Genomic DNA, 17,452 nt, shown 5'->3' with positions numbered 1-17,452 from the left:
CCCAGCCCTTTCAACACCAGGTCACACGTTTCCATCCCCCTTTTCCACTCCAGGCGCATGAATGGAGCGCTGTGTCTTTAAGGGGGACGCGGCGCTGAGGTTTCCGCACAGGACAAAATGTCTGCGAGGATCCTGGAGGGGATCGGCGATCCCAGACACCCAGCCCACCTCCCGCTTCGGGGGTGATGGGGTGAGTGTGGGCTGCGAGACTCGCGGCGGCGCGTGCCCACGGGAGACTGGGGAGTCCCGGGGGACAGGTGAGGGATCGCGGGAAGCTGCCTGGGGGCGGCGGAGTGAGCTGGGACCAGCCCGGGGCCTGGCGGGGGATCGCAGAGCAGCCAGCGCCCCGCAGACGCAGACGCGCAGGCTTGCTAGTGCACGGGGTGCCGGGCGTGCCCTCCGCGGTGGTGGGATTACCGTTATTGTAAAAGATGCACTGGGACCCGGGATTCTGCGTAACGCCCGGTTCAGTTTCTTTATGCACCTCATTTTTGCTCCTGCTCTACGGTCTCCCTTCAAAAAAGTTATTCAGGAATATCGAAAGTCATGTGCTCTCCCTTTATTAAAGTTGCCTTATTGCAGTCAGTCCTTTAACAGGGCAAGTGGTTGGCGGCCCTTTCTCTAATTGAGACTTCCTGAATGTTTCCCACTTTGGGGAGAAACCGAATGCAAGCCAGATGCTCAAACAAAGACCCCGATCCCCACCGTGCTCAAACAAAGGAATTTTCTGATCCTTCAGGAACATACAGGAGCAGTTTGCTATAATCACTTACACTAACCTAATGCCCAAAGTTTACCAAGCAAAGTTAGTTTTCCCTCCTCGAAAGAAAAAAAAAAAAAAAGTACCTGCTACCATCCGAACTTCTAATTAGCCAAGACTACAAAGATGCAGTGCTTAAGAGAAACTGTTGTAGAAATAGCTTAATAAATTGACATAATTAGGGTAATCATTTTCTGTACTTTTCATTAATGTAATTATTTATGTACATTTTTTTAGCCAAAAATAGCTTGAGGCAGCTGACAATGAAAAGTATACAACAATGTATGCAAAGACCAAGAGCCAAAATCAGGTAATTCTTAATTAAAAAATCTTTGTTACAGAGCTCTTCAAAGCAGGGCAGCTTTAAATCCCCCTAATTCATATTAAATAATGCATCTCACGAGGAAAATGGATCGACACCCTTCTTTTTAGGAACACACGTATTAAATAAAATAATGTAGGCCTGAAATAAAGGTCCACTTAGGGAAGAAGCTTCACAATTTTCATTAAAAAAAATACATTAATAGAGAGCGTTTCTCAGCCTTTTAGCTAACGGAAGAAGTATCTAAAATTTTGGCTTATGACATTTAGAGAACATCTCTGATTTACCAGTTAATTAGCTGTGGGTCCAGTACATTTTCTACAGTCCATGTGTAACATTTTTCCAAATTTTTTCACACTTAACCCTTTATTCCCTAACTGAGGTATCCATCCTTTACAGTTTGGAAGCATTTTTACTTCATCTAAGCCTTCAGCCTGGTGACTATAGATTAATTTTTCTAACTGTCTAGATTTGTTTATAAATAGATTAATATATGGCAGTAAATTAATATTTCAACAGAGATGGACAGGTAACAGTGAACTGTGGTTTCCTTGATACTTCAGTTGTCAAGGCTAATTATTTGTTTTAATTCTTATATTCTGCTTTGATTAAAGTTACTGGTGGATAAAAATGTTTTTAGTGTTTTCACATAAGTCTGTGTGGATTTGACATTAGGGTGAATTTCTCACCTGAGATCCAGCCAGGCTCAACCTACACATATTTGTTTATAACTCTGCTAGATTAATCCAACTAAAGTGATTAGACTTGACCATGGAAGGACAAATAGAGCTTTCTGTTATTTTTTGAGAACACTGCCTGATTCTTTGACCTTGAGCCTGCCTGATACTTTGTATGTGTACAAGCACAAGTGTAAAATAATAAAATTAACTTTTGTGGGTGGTTTATAGGATGATTCTCAATGTTATAATCATACATTGTATGTATACACCCATATTTACACAAAGTATTCATCCAGGTTCTGATCTCTTCCTTTATTCTCTATACTGGTATTCAGGGAGATCATATTGAGGAATATGGGCTTTAACCTGATAAGTTATTAGAAGAATAAAACTTCTTCAGAGAACATCAAGTGCAGAGGTAATTAATATGAATGTCTTATCTTCCACCAGCTTAGACTTCGTTATCATCCCTTCCAGATAATGGATATTGGAATGAAACTCATCATAGAATTCAGAGGCATCATACCATCAATACTACTCTCTCCTCTTCCAAGAAATAACTAAAGTCTACTTTTTTTTTCAGCTTTTTTCCCCCTGAAATTGGACTCAAAAATTTCCACTGTTAAATTAATTTCATGCTAGCAGTGCACTTATTTAGCTTCAAGAAATTTTATTTAAAATATGAGCTTGGAAGACTAATTATACAACTAAAGAACTGGAACTTTATTTATTAGAGTCAGCATGAATGGTGATGTGATTTAGTGAATGTTGTAACCTGAGCAAGGTGGGGAAGCGAAAGAATGCTTAAGCACGGGTATCTGCATGAACCTTTGTGTTAGGGTCCCCAAGCCCACCCTTCCCCACTCTTCATGAGTGAGCATTGCTCTGATCTTTACCATGGGTGTCAGCATCTTGATCTCTCCCCACCAGATGGTAGGCTTCCAGAGGGCAGGGACTATGTGGTGCTCCTCTTGGCATCCTGGGCAGCAAGCACGTGCCTGGCCCTGATCAGGTACACAAGGAGAGTTTGAATGAAAGAGTGGTTGAAGTGAACGGACGTAAACGAAATAATCATTCATTGGCAAATTTCTGGTAGTTTTTAAATTGTTTAAGGAAAATTAAGAGAGCTTTTACTTTTCGTTTTCTTCTTGTTAGCTAACCATACAAGTTAATAGGTGTTCGGTTTGGGGGCAGTACTTGGTAAGGAAGAAATGCATATCACAGGACTCCAGCTAACTAGGCCTCCCTATCATCTTCTACCTGAGTGATGAGCCACCTATTTTGCGGGAAGATCAACTGAGGAAGTGAAAATAAATTTGGTTGGGGGTGGGGAAGTGGATCTCTGATTCTTTTTAATTTGCTTTTTGTATTTAAAAATCCCCAAGAGAATTCTTCCAACTTAAACTACTTCCTCTATCGAATAACAGAGTATGTTAAAGGGAAAAAACAGCACTGCCTTTTAGCCACTAAGATCTTCATGTGGGCATGTTTGAATAGTAAATACTGGGAGCTTCCTTTTGCTCATGCTTTGAATTGATATAGCACTGGTGAGTCCAACAGTGACATCGTGTGCATTATCTGATTTCAGCCACCTATTTATTAGGGGCAGCTAATCTTATCATTTCTCCTGACAGATGGGGAGATAGAGACTCTGGTGAGCTGGAGCTAAGAAACATATAAAGTCGGGCTCATTTCATTTAATGCAGTGTCCCCTGAGTGCCTGCCCTATGCAGGCCCTATGCGGGGGAGATGAGTGAGGTGGGCTGCCCTCCCATGGCGTCCTCCATCTTCCGTCGATATAGAATCTCCCTCTGCTCAGGCAGGGCACAGCGAACCACCCACACTGAGCAAGCTCACACACTGGGATCCCTCCAGGGCCAGATGGCAGCGTACTATGCCCCATGGGACTGTTCCCTCCAGTCTCCAGAGTTCAGGCTGCCTAAGCCTGCCTGAGCTCACATGCTTGAGGATTGTTTTATAAAATTACTTTTTATTTATGTATAGACCCTGCCATATACATACTCTACCTAAATGTATACACATGATCACGTGCATGCTTTCGCAGCACCCTTTTTCTTTTCCTTTTGTCTTTACCTCTTCCCCTTCTCCTTTCACATCAGCTGCCACCCCCTCAACCCATCGTGTATCTCCTTATTTTTCTTCATATATATAAAAAATCATTAATCTGTATATCCTATACAGATCTACTTATTATTTAATGAGAGTGAGATCATATTATACACACTTTTATGCATCTTGCTTTTCTTCCTAAACAGTTCCTCCAGAAATCCCCCTGACAGAGCTCCAATCCATCCTTTTTAATGGCGGCATAATATTCCCTGGGGTGACTACACATTATTTACCCAGCCATTTTCCTGCTGATAGGCATTCTCTTGATTCCAGTTTTTTGCCATTCTAAATAATACTATGATAAACATCCTAATACATGTTACTTTACATATTGGTACTTCTACAGAACAGATTCCCAGGAGTTGGATCCCCAATTATATCTATTTTTAATTAATAGAGATTGCAGATTGCTTTTCCTAAAAGCCTTCACATCTCCACTACGAATGCATGAGCATACCCTTTTCTCTGCCCCCCTTCCAACTTCGGCTGACAGACCTCTTCATTTTTGTAAGTGTGATGGATCTAACATGAGACCTTATTGTTACTTTAATAGCACTTCCCTGAATATAAGTGGTGTGCATCTTTTCACAAATTCCCTGGCCATCTGATTTTGCTCTTGGGTCATTTGCCTACTCATATTTCTTGCCCATTTTTCAATTGGCTTGTTTGTCTTTTTCTTCTCAGTTTGTAAGAGCTCTTTGTATATTAGGGTCGTGGCTGAAGATTCTAAGACTTCTCTTCCAAGCCAAGCTTCTCTCCCTCTGCACCATAGGGATGGTTGAAATGAGCTCAGGGATTGCTTAGCAGACCTAGGAAGGTTCTGCTAGGAGTGACTTGTGGCCACAGTTACTGCTGGTCACTCTTTAGAGACTGAGTCTGAACAGAAGACTCTTTTGAGCCAGAATGTGGCTGTGGTCGGAGGGCTGAGAAGGTGAGGCAGTTCTGAACCATGCTGCCTTCCACCGGTTAAGACCTCCGAGAGTGAAGGCTTGCCAGGGCAGAGGAGGTCCCTCTGCCGCCCTCAGAGGGGCAGCACTCTGCTGGCCAACACTTGTGGTGCTGCTTGTCCCTGGCCCAGATGAGGGCTCCACTAAGTCTAAAGGATTAAGACATCAAAATCAGTGCTTTCTCATCCCTGTTTTCCACCTTAAGTCTTAGAACAGATGCCACTCCTGTATGTGGCACTCCTCTGGGCATCCCAGATTTTGAAGAAACCCAGAGACATCTTGTAGGGAGGTAAAGCATGACAGTAATTGGTCACCTCTGGCACTTGTAGGGGCACATCAGTAATAATTGCTCTCAGACTCTGGCAGAGTTAGGAGAGTCTGCAGCAATACAATTTTCAACCCCCAGCTCAAGAAAGCATATCAGAATGCAAAGCAATAGTCTTAATGTTATACAAAAACTTTAAATCTCTTTTTTAACATCTTTATTGGAGTATAATTGCTTTACAATGGTGTTAAATCTCGTTTAATTTATAAAGTAAATATAGGCACTCATAATACTATACTATTCTCTCCACTTTTGTGTATGTCTAGTAATTTTAAAAAAGGGCACACTCTGAAAAAAAAAAAAAAAAGGGCACACTCTGGAAAGGTAAGATTCTAATTTAGAAGGAATGGAATTCTAAAAAAAGAAATGTAGAAAAAAATTTTAAGTAAAGCTGGATAAAAAAAACATCTCTAAGACTAAAATCTGGTTCTGTTTACTAAACACAATGTTTACTAACTGCAAAAAAGTTATCCTTGAAGGGGGTCTGTAACTCCCCTCCTCATCCCACCACTCCGGCTTTGGGGACTTCAGTGATTTAGTAAATCTCTTGGGGGAAATCTAGCCTTTAATTTCTAAAGACCTTTTATACTAATTATCATGGGTAACCATATTCAAACCAATGCCTCATATCAGAAGATATGTAAATAGCTATTTCTTTTGTTAGAAGAGGCCTGGTACTTATTTTTTTGGATGATTCTGGTAAATTCATTCTTTTTTTTTTTTTAATTCAAGAGATATGTTAAATGTCCTGCCTGATCTCAGTGGACTTGCTTGGTGGGAAAAAAACAAATGAGGTTTAGAAAAGTGTAATGCATCTGTAACAAGACTATTAGCACTGAATTAAAAGCTTCACTAAATACTATTATTAAAGCAACATATTTTTCCTGTTTTTATCTTTGTCATCAGTCGTCCCTAGTTGCCTTTAATAAAAGAGATTCTGGAACTTCATCATCTCCACTGCTGCTGGTTCAAAACCTGACAGTAGGAGCCGGCACTGGCTATCTCATTGTCCATTATTCTCCCACCTCGGCCTGAATTTTCCCGATGAAATAAGTTCTCAGGAGAGCTCCAAGTCTGTCATATATTCTCTTACTATTATTTTTAAACTTTCAAAGCAGATTTGTCTAGAATCACACATTTGACCCTTTGTGAAGTTATTTTTTAAAGAAGAAAATTCACCTTTTCTATCTCCCTCCTCATTTGATAGGTTATAACAGTGGGAAATGTTTTCTTAATAGAAAAGACCTGGCAGTGATAGGCACTGTGTTGTATTCGGATCCCTTTAACGACAGGTATTTGTTGGACAAAGCAAACAGCTATTACTTCTATTTTTCTTCCTTAATTAAGAGAATCCACCAAGCTTTCTGTCTTGCAAATATAGTGTGCGGGCCATTTAGTTGGGATAAGCAATATAGAAAACTAATTTTATTTTTTTTTTAATGACTGGAGCACCTACGAGAGGGTCGGCAGAATGAACACCAGAGGGACCTGGCACTATCCAGGATTTCTAGTATCTACTTTCAGGGCTGTTTAATTGAATTTCTTTTACTCCACTGCCTGTCCTCTGAATTTACTCCTAGCACTGCTGATGGTTCTTGAGAACTCAGAAGCCACACTGCAGTGTTTCCACCTGAGAAACCGGGCTGGCTGGAAACCCTGAGGCAATGATAGAGACAGCCCACCGCCTGATTTGAAGGTAAAAGTTTAGAAAACTGCTTTGTATATTGCTGTTTTCTAAATGTGCGTATTTTAAAAACATTTTAATGATTCTCAGTAGTCCATGTTTCTCATAAGCACATCATTGTTAAAATCACAAAAACAAAGAGATGTTTTACCTTGAAAAAAGTTGTCTCCTTGAAAGCTTTTTGAAAAGCTGCTCAGTCCTAGCACTGCCACCCTTAAAGTCTAAGAAACAAAATTTTCATTCCTGAAACTTTTTTTCCCCCACTCCTTTCTTCTGCAACACTGCGAGAAGAATTCAAAAGGGAGCCTTGCTCGTTTTTTTTTAAAGAGCGTAAAGGAGACTAGTTAAAACTAACATATACATACAGCACTTATTTAGCTTATTCTTATGAGAAGCTTGGCTTCCCAATTTTAGTCTTAGTACTTGTTAGCAAGGGAATCCAATGAATTTCGAAGAAAATTCCTGGTTAAGGAAAGAAGGGCTAGGCATTTTCTACCTTTTTTTCCCCCCTGCGGAATCAACGGTTAATACCTACTGAAAAAGAAACGCAAGCATCTACCCAAACTAACCACAGGATTTTTATCAGTAGTGAGAGGGAGGCATGGTTTCTTGACAGGCTAACTCTCGTCCTAGAAGTTGTGTGTTGGAGCGTGTGTCCGTGTGCACATGTAATTTTGTGGTCGTCTTACCCTGTGTCCCTCGGTGCAGGCGCTGCCTAGAGAATGAGGAGCGACGAGCCGGCCGTGACCATGGAAGAGACGGGCGGGCCGGACGCGGCTGCGGGCCGCCTGGGGGCGCCGTACTCCGAGGCCTGGGGGTACTTCCACCTGGCGCCGGCGCGCCCCGGCCACGCGTCGGGCCCCTGGGCCACCTGCCGGCTGTGCGGGGAGCAGGTGGGCCGCGGCCCGGGCTGGCACGCGGGCACCCCGGCGCTGTGGAAGCACTTGAGGAGCGCGCACCGGCGGGAGCTGGCGGAGAGCAGCGCCCGCCACTCGCCGCCCGCCGCCTCCGGCCCCGCCGCGGCCGCCGAGGGCGACTGGGCGCGCCTGCTGGAGCAGATGGGCGCGCTGGCCGTGCGCGGCAGCCTGCGGGAGCGCGAGCTGGCGCGGCGCGAGGCGGCCGTGGAGCAGGGCGAGCGCGCCCTGGAGCGCAGGCGGCGGGCGTTGCAGGAGGAGGAGCGCGCGGCGGCCCAGGCGCGCCGGGAGCTGCAGGCCGAGAGGGAGGCGCTGCAGGCGCGGCTGCGGGAAGTGAGCCGCCGGGAGGGCGCCTTGGCCTTGGGCTCGGCCCTGCTGCACGCTCCGCTCAAAGAGGAGGCCGAGGGGGACCCCAGGGACGGCTGCGTCATCACGAAGGTCTTCCTGTAGGTTTTAGCCGCTCCCACCCCCCCCCCACTCCCGGCCAGCGCTACTCAAAAAGTGAGGCCCGCGGACCGGCGTCTTCAGCCTCCCCTGGGAGCGAGATCGCAGGCCCGTTGCCGCTCTGCCGAATTGAAATTGCCAAATGTGGGGTCTTGAGAAGCACTTCGGAGGCCCGGCAGAACCAAAAATCACTCCGTGGTCCTCCGGGGTGCCTGGGAGCGCAAGCTCCAGCGGCCTCCAATGCTGGTGGCGTTTAGTGGCATCCGTGCAGGGGGTGGTTTTCCTCTGACTGACTTTGGAATGAGAGCTCCAACAGCCCTGTGAACCTAGATCACCTGGAGCCATGGCCATTTTGTGTCTGGTGACTTTGAAAGGACAGGAGCTTCCTTACACACCAAAGACTATCACACCATGTGCCTGTACACCAGCCAGGGCAACCCAGGGTAGAGGGTGCATGGAAATGAGGATAAAGCATTTTTATCCAAAAAAGAGTTTTCCTCATTTCCTAATGAATAAATCTTTGATGAGTAGTCTTTGCCCAGCACCAAGTTCTGAACGGGAGACCGTTTAAGTGTCCAAGACTGCTCATTACCCTGTCATTTCTAGTGCCTTAGGAAGGCCGTCCTGGAGAAGCCCTCTTTTCGCTGCCCTCCCCAGCTTGCCCGGCAGTACCAAGCACCCTATCTTACCTCTGCCCTCTTTCTTCCCCTGTTTCAGACCCAGTGGCAGCTGTGCTGTTTCCCCACTTAACTGCCTCACACCTGCCGCCTTACTAGCAAGACATGACCCCATCCCTTCTTGTTGTTAGGAAGGGAGCTTCTGCCCCCGCATCTCCACAGTCCTCACTCCTGGGCCAAGGGGAAGGCACCCTCCCATCTGAGGCCACCTCCTCCTCTCATGTTTTCATCCATTCCTCTTCCACCTTTCCTGGGCCCTTCCTCCACTACGTTACCTCTTTTCCTCTGTCTCATTCCCTCCCTTTCTTCAGAGTCTTCCTCTTTAGCAATGCCCCAGTCTTCCTTGGACTGAAAAGAAAGACTCCCCCAGCCCGGATGCTCCCAGCTGAGCCCCCTCTAAGCAAGGAGTGTTGAGCAGTCCTTGCTGCTTATATTTGCTCCCCATTCCTTATTCCTTCGCTCGTGGTCAGCTTTGCATGCTACACTGGACTCTTAAGAAGCCGCTACAGTCTCACAATGGCTGAATATGATGATTTATTTTCAGCCTTCATCTTGCTTAATCTGTCCCTTCTTGACATTTTTCCTTTGGTAGATGGAACTTGCTTTTCCTCCAGAGAATTCCTTTTCCTGATGTAGACTGGTTTCCAAACAGTTTTTCTTCAGGTCTCTTTTTTCCTCATTTTTCTAAGAATTTGAAAATGTTCAAGCATCCAGAAAAAGTTGAAAAGCTAGTACAATGAATACCCACATATACCCTCCACCTAAACAGTTGTTAACATTTTTGCCATATTTATTTTTCTTCCCTCCACCCCAAACATGCATGGCATTTCATCCCTAAAGTATTTCAGCATGTTTATCCCAATAGCCTCTAAGATAGAGTCCTTAATTGAAATTCCCTAATTGTCCCAAGAGTGTCTTTTTCTCTTTTCTAAAAAACAGGGCCCAGTTAAGATTCATACATTACTTTTGATTATAACTCTAGTCTCTTTTAGTCTAGAACAGCCCCCTTACTATTTTTTTTCCATGACATTTACTTTTTAAAAAGTCCCAGCCATCTTATGTATGTCTTATAGACGTCCTGTATTCTGGATTTATCTGATTGTTTCCTTAGGCCAATTTATGTACCCAATCTTGGTTCATCTACCCGTAGAGGTACAATAATCACCTCTGTGCCAGCGACTCCTGACTACCTCCAGCCTTGAGTGTTCTTCCGGGTCTGTCCTTCATGGCCAGTCCCCTGCAGCATGTCTCCACCTCAACTTGCATATCTTGCCACAGGAGATGGTAGGGGTAATTCTATTCAACTCTGCATCTCCATCCCTGACCCAGTAACTAATAACCACTGGGCTCTTAAAATGTATCAGGTACATTTACATGTATCATCTCACTTTATTTCCACAGCAGCTCCTTGGGGGGTGGGTATTAATACTATGCCCATTTTATAGCTAAGGAAACTGAGAGAGGGGTTAAGTGGCTTGTACGAGATTACAGCTAGTAGTTGAGTTGGGTTCCAAATCCAGTCTCTACCTGCAGATGCCATGCTCCCAGCTGCCGTACTGTCGGCCTTGTTACTCAGTCACCGGAGCTGACACCTGTTTCCTTCCTAACTCCAACTCCAGGTAGTACCATCAGTGACATTAACATGTACTGAGCACTCACCATGCCAGAGCTGTGCTAAAATGCTTCACAAGAATAACTGCCTGCTATGCAGCAACCCCATGATATAATTACTTTTACACCCATTTTGTAGAGGAGAAGAGACAGGCTCAGGGGAACTAAGTAATGTCACGGCAGAGTGGGATATGAGCACCATTCTCACTGAATCCTAGGCCCCTGATCTATTGAGTCTATTTCTACAAAGTGTCACAGCTGTCTTCCTTCTGATGCCACCTGCTCAGCTCAGGCCCCATTTATTATTCATCTGGGATTCATCTTCCCATCCTTGTGTTCCCACACTGTCCCCTACTTGGCCAAAGGAACTGTCCTAAGCTGACATTGATTATATCACATTTCCTGCTCAAAGGACCCCCAAGATCACCCATCATCTACAAGCTCTAGCTTTGTGGCTTGACATTCAAGTCTCCTCTACCGCTGTGCCAGTCTTATCTGTCCCTTCCCCTACACATGCTGTACGCTTTGGCCAGATTGGACTCACTCCTTGTTCTTCTGACATGCCCTGGTCTTGGCACCTCTGTGCCTCAGTTTGCCTTTCCTCCACTTAAAAAGCCCCTTCAATTTCTAAGTATGAAAAATCCCGCCCATTTTCTAAGACCTAGCTCAAATGCAACTGCCTACATGAAGCTTTCCTGGATTCCTCATCATTCAGAGATGATTCTTTACTTCTCTGGACTCTCAGCATTTTGTATCTCAAAACCCTTAGAAAGGCCATCTAGCGTGTGGCTCTGTGGGTTCCTGTCTTACCTCCCTTGCCTGAGCCCTTGGGAGTTAAGGATGGAGTTCACTCATCCTTCTACTCCCACAGTGACTTGCCTGTAACAGCTGCTCAATAAATATTTGAGGCACTGAACTCAATGTCTAAGATTTTCACAAGTCTTCTCAAATTATTAATATAATTATTCATTTATCTTTAATCCTCTAAGTAGAATTCCTAACAGAAAACAATAGCCTAAAAGGAAGTAGCAGTAAATTTTTAAAAGCTGTTTAGTCAATAAAGATTTAATAAGTGTCAGTTATTGGGCTGTTTGGTTTGAATCCAATCACCTAGTGTGTCATTATCAGGAACACTTTTCTTAAAATTATTTTCTTCACTACACAATTAATAAAAATGCAATGCCCCACTCTATGAAGAAAAGCTGAAAATAAATCCCCCGTAGTCCGTCAGTCACCTTAGACTGCTATTAACATTTTAATGTATTTTATTCTCTTGTCTCTTGCAATTTTTGTATTACTCTAATAATAGTATGATCTTCCTTTTAAGTATTGAAATTTAACTTCTTCATGTGGATTTATAAGTTGGGCTATAAGATCTGAATCTGGACTTTTTGGAAGGGAAAAAAAAAACTTCTACAAATGTCACTCTCAGTTTCACCAATTGTTAGAACCACTAAAATAAGCAAAGATTGACTTTCAGAATCTTAACCGCTCCTTCAAAATAGATGGCTAATGGGAGCACCAGTAGCCTGTTCAGGGGATGGGGAAAGCAATTAGCCTGACTGATGACTCAGCACTGGTTGTGGGAGTTATACACTTTTTACGCTTCTGCATTGCTATAACTTTTTTATATCAAGCATAAATTACCTTTATAATTAAAAATAAAGTTACTTACCTCTTGCAAATGGAAAATCCTTACTACCAGCATTCAGCTTATTTAAGATAAGCAAAACTTCCAACACAAGAACTGAGATAATCTGCAACTCCAGAGAAGCCTAGAAGGAAATGCAGCCCTTGTCCAGTCCCACTCCATCATTTGACAGAGGAGAAAAATGAGCCTGAGTGGCTCGTCCACTCTTAGTGGCTATGATGGCTCACCTGACTCCAGCCTCCTCATCAGATATTCTGCCTCTTTGGCCTTGAGGGCTTCTGCTGGCTCACCTGGCAAAGCACAAGGGCTATCAGGACCAACTGGCTAAGCCGGCATCCTGTCAGCTAAGAGCTGGGATCTGAAAGTGCAGAGGTGGGTTCCGGGGATTGCATCAGCCTCTCTGGCTGCGGCACAGTCTGCTCACAATTAGAGTTGTCACTGCTAATGGGTGATGGTGACATGCCTTGCGTATATTGGCAGAGCTTCCCTGATTTACGTGACTAGGCTTGCTAATAGCACCAGCCAGCACTGCCTTTGAGGGCAATGCATGCAGTGGTGAGGTGGATGGCTGGAATTGGGATGCAGAATGCCCTGAACCTGACTCCTGAACTCCTGCCATGATGTAAAGCGATCAATCACTTCTTTAGGTTGAAATTTGTCAGGGAGGAGGGGGGTGTGGGCAAAGCAGGGTAATGACAACCAAGGTTGAAAGAGCTAGGGCCCTTTATGCACCTAAGTTTTCATCCCTGGAGGCTAGAGAAGGGAAGGGATTGGCTTGGTTTGGGCTGAATTTCTACTTTAAATGGCTGTGCATGTCTTAATGTCTTAGAAGGGATTCATAAAAACTGAGCTGCTGTTTTGTTTTGCTGCCATGGACTCATTAGGGAATTCTATTTCTAAAGGTTTGATCTTCTTACCTTTCTACAACTTGAATCTGCTCCTTTGTCTGGAAAATGGATGAGGTGATCCTTAAGGTCACCTTTAGCTCTAACATGCTATGATTACATAAAATACAATGAAACATCAATCAGTCTTTGAGTGAATCAGCTGTTCTGTTTAGATTTTCTTGTTAATTGCAGATTTAGAAGAAAATGTTGAAAGTCGCATATGTGTGTTTATTATTAAAAATAATAATAGTATATCACACTTCTACAGAACTGAGGTACTAACTCTATGGGATTCACTACCTAGAACTGAAAACGTGTGCAGTGGTAATGAGCGTGCTCTCCCATACCATACTCTTTTTGTCTTCACAACAACTTGCTGGCAGGACAGGTATAATCATCCCTGTTTTACTGTGAGGCTCCACACTTCAACAAGGTGAAATGGCCTGCTAAAGGCCACACAGCTTAATAAGTAGCAGACTGGAGGCTGGACCTCAATCCGTGGTTCCCAGTCAGACTTGGGACCAAAGAGTTGCACCTCCTTCCACAACTCTCTTCTGGCTCACCTCTTTACCAGTGCCAGGACCTCTGTATCATGGCCTTAGTGTTTGCTGACACTTGAGTCAACGTTGGCTACTTCCCATCCACGAGCTCTGGTGCTGAGGGTAAGCAAGCCAGCTTTCCCAGAGGAAGCGAGGTTGGCCTTTATTAGTTTCCTATTGCTGCTGTAACAAATTACCACAAACTTAGTGGCTAAAGACAACACAGATTTTATTATCTTACAGTTCTGCAGGTCAGAAGCCTTGAAATGCATCTCAAAGTGTTGGCAGGGCTGTGTTCTTTTCTAGAGGCTCTAGGAGAGAATCTGGTTTTTTGCCTTTTCCAGCTTCTAGAGGTTGCCCACATTCCTTGGCTTGTGGCCCCTTCCTCTTCAAGGCCAGCAAGGACCGGTGTTTCTCACGAGGCATCACTCTGCCTCCCTTGTCCACATTTAAAGGACCCTCTCCTTATCTTAAGTTCAGTTGGTCAGCAGCCTAATCCCACCTGCAACCTTAATTCCCCCCTGCCAGGTAACACTGCGTTTCCAGGGATTAGGGAGGGTATAGACATTTGGGGAAGGCGGGGAGGTGGCAGGCATTATCTACCCACCACAGCATTATACTGCCTGACCCAGGTCTGGGGGGTGGCGGGCGGTTTAGAAAGGCACGTGCCTGATGGGGACCCCCTATTCCTCAGGAATCAACACTTTACTGGGGGTCCTAATCTTTCCCTCTTGTATTAATATTTTACTCAGCCTCTCTGCCCAGTGCAGGGAGTCCTCATAGACTTTTCTGAGATACCTAGGTGACTATGAAGAATGCCTCTGGGGGGAAATCAGAGGCCTCCAGAGTTCTGAGAACATTTACAAATTTGTGGCACTGAGTAGGACCTGGCTGACTAGGAAGGCGGGGGGGGTGTGTGTGCGAGGAGCTGATGGAGCCTTTGGAGTCAGATGTGAATTAAACTCTAAGCTTTCAAAAAAAAAAAGAGTACTCAAATGTTATGATTAGTGAAAATATTGAAACATAAAAAAATAAAAATAAAATCTAACCTCCCAACCACTCATGTTAGGTGTCACCTTGGCAACCAGCTCCACCTCTCTGAAATCCAGTTTCTTCATCAGTAAAATAGAGATAAGACATACCTTACAGAGTTGTTATAATGATTACTATTTAGGCAAATTCTGACATAGTTTAAACTCAATAACTATGACTTCTTTTTTTCCTCTTACTTATCTGAATGGGAGCTCAAAACCAATCCAAAGGACTTCAGAAAGAGCAAGTTCCCTGGGATGATTCCCGAGAGGAGAGGCACATAAGCCACAAAGGTTTGCCAAGTCATTTTCCCTCATGATGGAACTATTTTTCTCTCAAAACATAAATTTCATACCTGATTTGCCAAATAAGCTAATCCAGTCAAACTCAATATGACTTGTGACTACAAAGTAATCCGACCAATCTTACAAGTAAATATATCAAAACCTACCCATTTAAGCACTTCTGCCTTCAAAGTTGTCACCTTTGACGACTATACAGTTATTCCAAAAATGCTTCCATGCTTAAAACACTTCTGGAACTCCTCTTTTAGAGTAGCTCTTGGAATTTCTGGCACATTCTTTAAAACACCCTAAAGTTGGCAAATATTCATCTTACCAGGAAAAGTTGATTTTTGAAAAGAGCTGCCAGTTACTCAGAGCCCAGTCCGGTGAATATAACCAGATTAACATTTCTTGTTAATAAGGTGTGATTATAATAAAGCAGTGATAATTCTGTGTGTGTGTGGTTCATAAATTGGCCTTGAAGGTGTTGTACATTAAGGTTAAGTAAAGGGAGCACAGTCGTTCGTAGTAGAGATTAAAGCCCATCTGAGTGGGTTTATGATGTGAATGAATTCAGATAGCCCTGGGAGTCATTACATATTTAAATAGTACTAAATGTTTCTCTTTATGAAAATCTTAATTATGACATTCTCTAAAATCTGATTTCATAGTATTAAAATGAAGGCTTTAAGGAAAAGCAATAAATGCTAATGAAAGCTTTATTATTTCAGTATATATTCTCCTGGGCCTTTGGTCAAGGTAAGTAATGATCAGATGAATGAGCTGGCAGAAGTCTGTTAGTAATTGGAAGCTAAGTAACACACTGTCACATGTTTAAATATATTTAATAATATTCCACCAACTTTTCCCTGTCTTGCTTTCTGGGCAATGAAACGTAGATGAGGAAATTTCTGGGCATTTTAACAGAGATGAGGAAAGCTGTTGGGAAAATTTCTGAAAGTCATTCTTACTCAGCAGACACAAAACATTGTTTGCCTCCATCACATCCGCTTCCCCACGTGTGTCTGCTCCTCATCCTCCAGGGACTTTTTGATTTAAATGTTTTCCATCAACTCCAATTTCTAACGACCTGATAAATGTTGCTATTTTTTTCCTTGGTACTTCAGTGCTATATTGTTCAGACTTAGAACCACAAAACCCCAATGTCTTGAGCAGGCAGTTACTATTATTTCAGGTAATTAGAGGAGATACATAATCAAATGAGGGGCTGCAGCCTCAGTAAGGTTCTACTGCTGTCTACATATCCAAAACCCTTAAAAACATGACTAAAATATTTTGAAGGCAGAGTTTATAAGATTCCCCTAAAAAGGTGTGATTTAGAGACAGATCTGAAACCATTAAAAACAACAACAACAAATTGCTCCTTCCCCTCCACCCCAAGAACTTTGGCTTTTGAAAAAACTTTGAAGTGAACAGAAACCATTTTGGATTAATACTTTTTTTGAAACTATCAAGACCTTCGTGTGACTACTTGGCCTTTGCATTCTACCAAATAGTATCTAAAAATAAATGTAAGCTCCAAGACTGCAGCAAGTCTTGCCCGGCTTGTTTACTGCTGTATCCCAAGCGCCGAGAATAGCGCCTGGCCTATATTAAGGCCACCTGCTGAATGAATGCATTGCTGCTGAACTTTTATTCTTATATAGAAGTATCTGAAATCTAGTTGTTCGAGTTCTCCCTGTAGCTCCCCTGCTCCCACAGGGTACTGAGAGCCAGGGTGACCTGTGAGACCTCCCTATCATTTTCTCCAATGGCTTCATTTCCAAAGTCATGCAAAATCCACCCCTTCTTTGAGGATGACCTCAAAGGGTCACCCATGATACCTTCTACGCTTTCTCACCGTCTATCATCTACCGGTCTCCTGTTCATTCTCCAATATTAAGAAACCCAGCTCCTGATGCAGTCTTGTCCGCGTATCAGCACCTCAGGGAATGAAGACCACCCATCCACGTACTCGCCTCATCCGTCATCCTCCCTGACTTCTACTAATAACCACCATCTCTGCTCCAGGAGTCTACTCCCAACCGCATCCTTGGTATTTTTTTTTAATATATAAATTTATTTATTTATTTTTGGCTGTGTTGGGTCTTCGTTGCTGTGCACGGGCTTTTCTCTAGTTGCGGCGAGCAAGGACTACTCTTCATTGTGGTGGCTTCTCTTGTTGCGGAGCACAGGCTCTAGGCACACACGCTTCAGTAGTTGTGGCACGTGGGCTCAGTAGTTGTGGCTTGCAGGCTCTAGAGCGCAGGCTCAGTAGTTTTGGCTCACGGGCCTAGTTGCTCCGCGGCATGTGGAATCTTCCTGGACCAGGGCTCGAACCCGTGTCCTCTGCATTGGTAGGCGGATTCTTAACCACTGCGCCACCAGGGAAGTCCAGCGCTCTTGGTATTGATAGCACAGCATAATAACACTAACAGTCACTAATATTTGAGGGCTTACTATGCACTGGACACTGTGCTCAGTGCCACACAGGCCTTCTCTCATTTAAACTTCCCAACAACCCCATGAAGACATTAAGCTAGAGGTTTAAATAAATTTTTAAAT

At 43.8% G+C, this 17,452-nt stretch overlaps 2 protein-coding genes and 1 non-coding gene across 9 annotated transcripts in view; 2 read left to right on the top strand and 1 right to left on the bottom strand.

Annotated features, from left to right (window-relative positions):
- Positions 1–7,650, bottom strand: part of PDE8B (phosphodiesterase 8B) — a 384,244-nt gene extending 376,594 nt beyond the window's left edge. Inside the window, exon 1 of one of the 3 annotated variants that reach the window (XM_036845326.1) lies at positions 7,538–7,650. The gene's annotated coding sequence lies outside the window, so the exon portion shown is untranslated. Of the gene's footprint in view, positions 1–417; positions 970–7,537 lie in introns of those variants that run through there. The other 2 variants (XM_036845330.1, XM_036845328.1) reach the window with 2 other exon arrangements.
- On the top strand, positions 78–11,420 carry ZBED3 (zinc finger BED-type containing 3). Of its 5 annotated transcripts, XM_036845336.1 has the most exons (5): positions 78–190; positions 998–1,070; positions 2,693–2,774; positions 6,745–6,860; positions 7,557–11,420. In XM_036845336.1, exon 5 carries the CDS (start codon positions 7,571–7,573, stop codon positions 8,210–8,212), a length of 642 nt encoding a protein of 213 aa, XP_036701231.1. In that variant the 5' UTR covers positions 78–190; positions 998–1,070; positions 2,693–2,774; positions 6,745–6,860; positions 7,557–7,570; the 3' UTR covers positions 8,213–11,420. The 5 variants fall into 5 exon arrangements, with proteins under 5 accessions (XP_036701231.1, XP_036701232.1, XP_036701233.1 ...); XM_036845337.1 differs by lacking the exon at positions 998–1,070; XM_036845338.1 differs by lacking the exon at positions 2,693–2,774.
- On the top strand, positions 4,809–4,946 carry LOC118893739. Its single transcript, XR_005019586.1, has one exon. It is a non-coding gene; the product is annotated as a small nucleolar RNA SNORA47 (small nucleolar RNA).
- Positions 11,421–17,452: the final 6,032 nt, after the last annotated feature.

Source organism: Balaenoptera musculus, chromosome 3, assembly GCF_009873245.2.
Source record: "Balaenoptera musculus isolate JJ_BM4_2016_0621 chromosome 3, mBalMus1.pri.v3, whole genome shotgun sequence".
Lineage (NCBI taxonomy): Eukaryota > Metazoa > Chordata > Mammalia > Artiodactyla > Balaenopteridae > Balaenoptera > Balaenoptera musculus.
The sequence above is the reverse complement of the archived record's forward strand: the minus strand, read 5'-3'. Positions and strand labels throughout refer to the sequence as shown.

What these genes read in the sequence shown, in the direction of transcription:
- ZBED3 (XM_036845337.1), top strand. Translation starts at nt 7,571, where the DNA reads ATGAGGAGCGACGAGCCGGCCGTGACCATGGAAGAGACGGGCGGGCCG.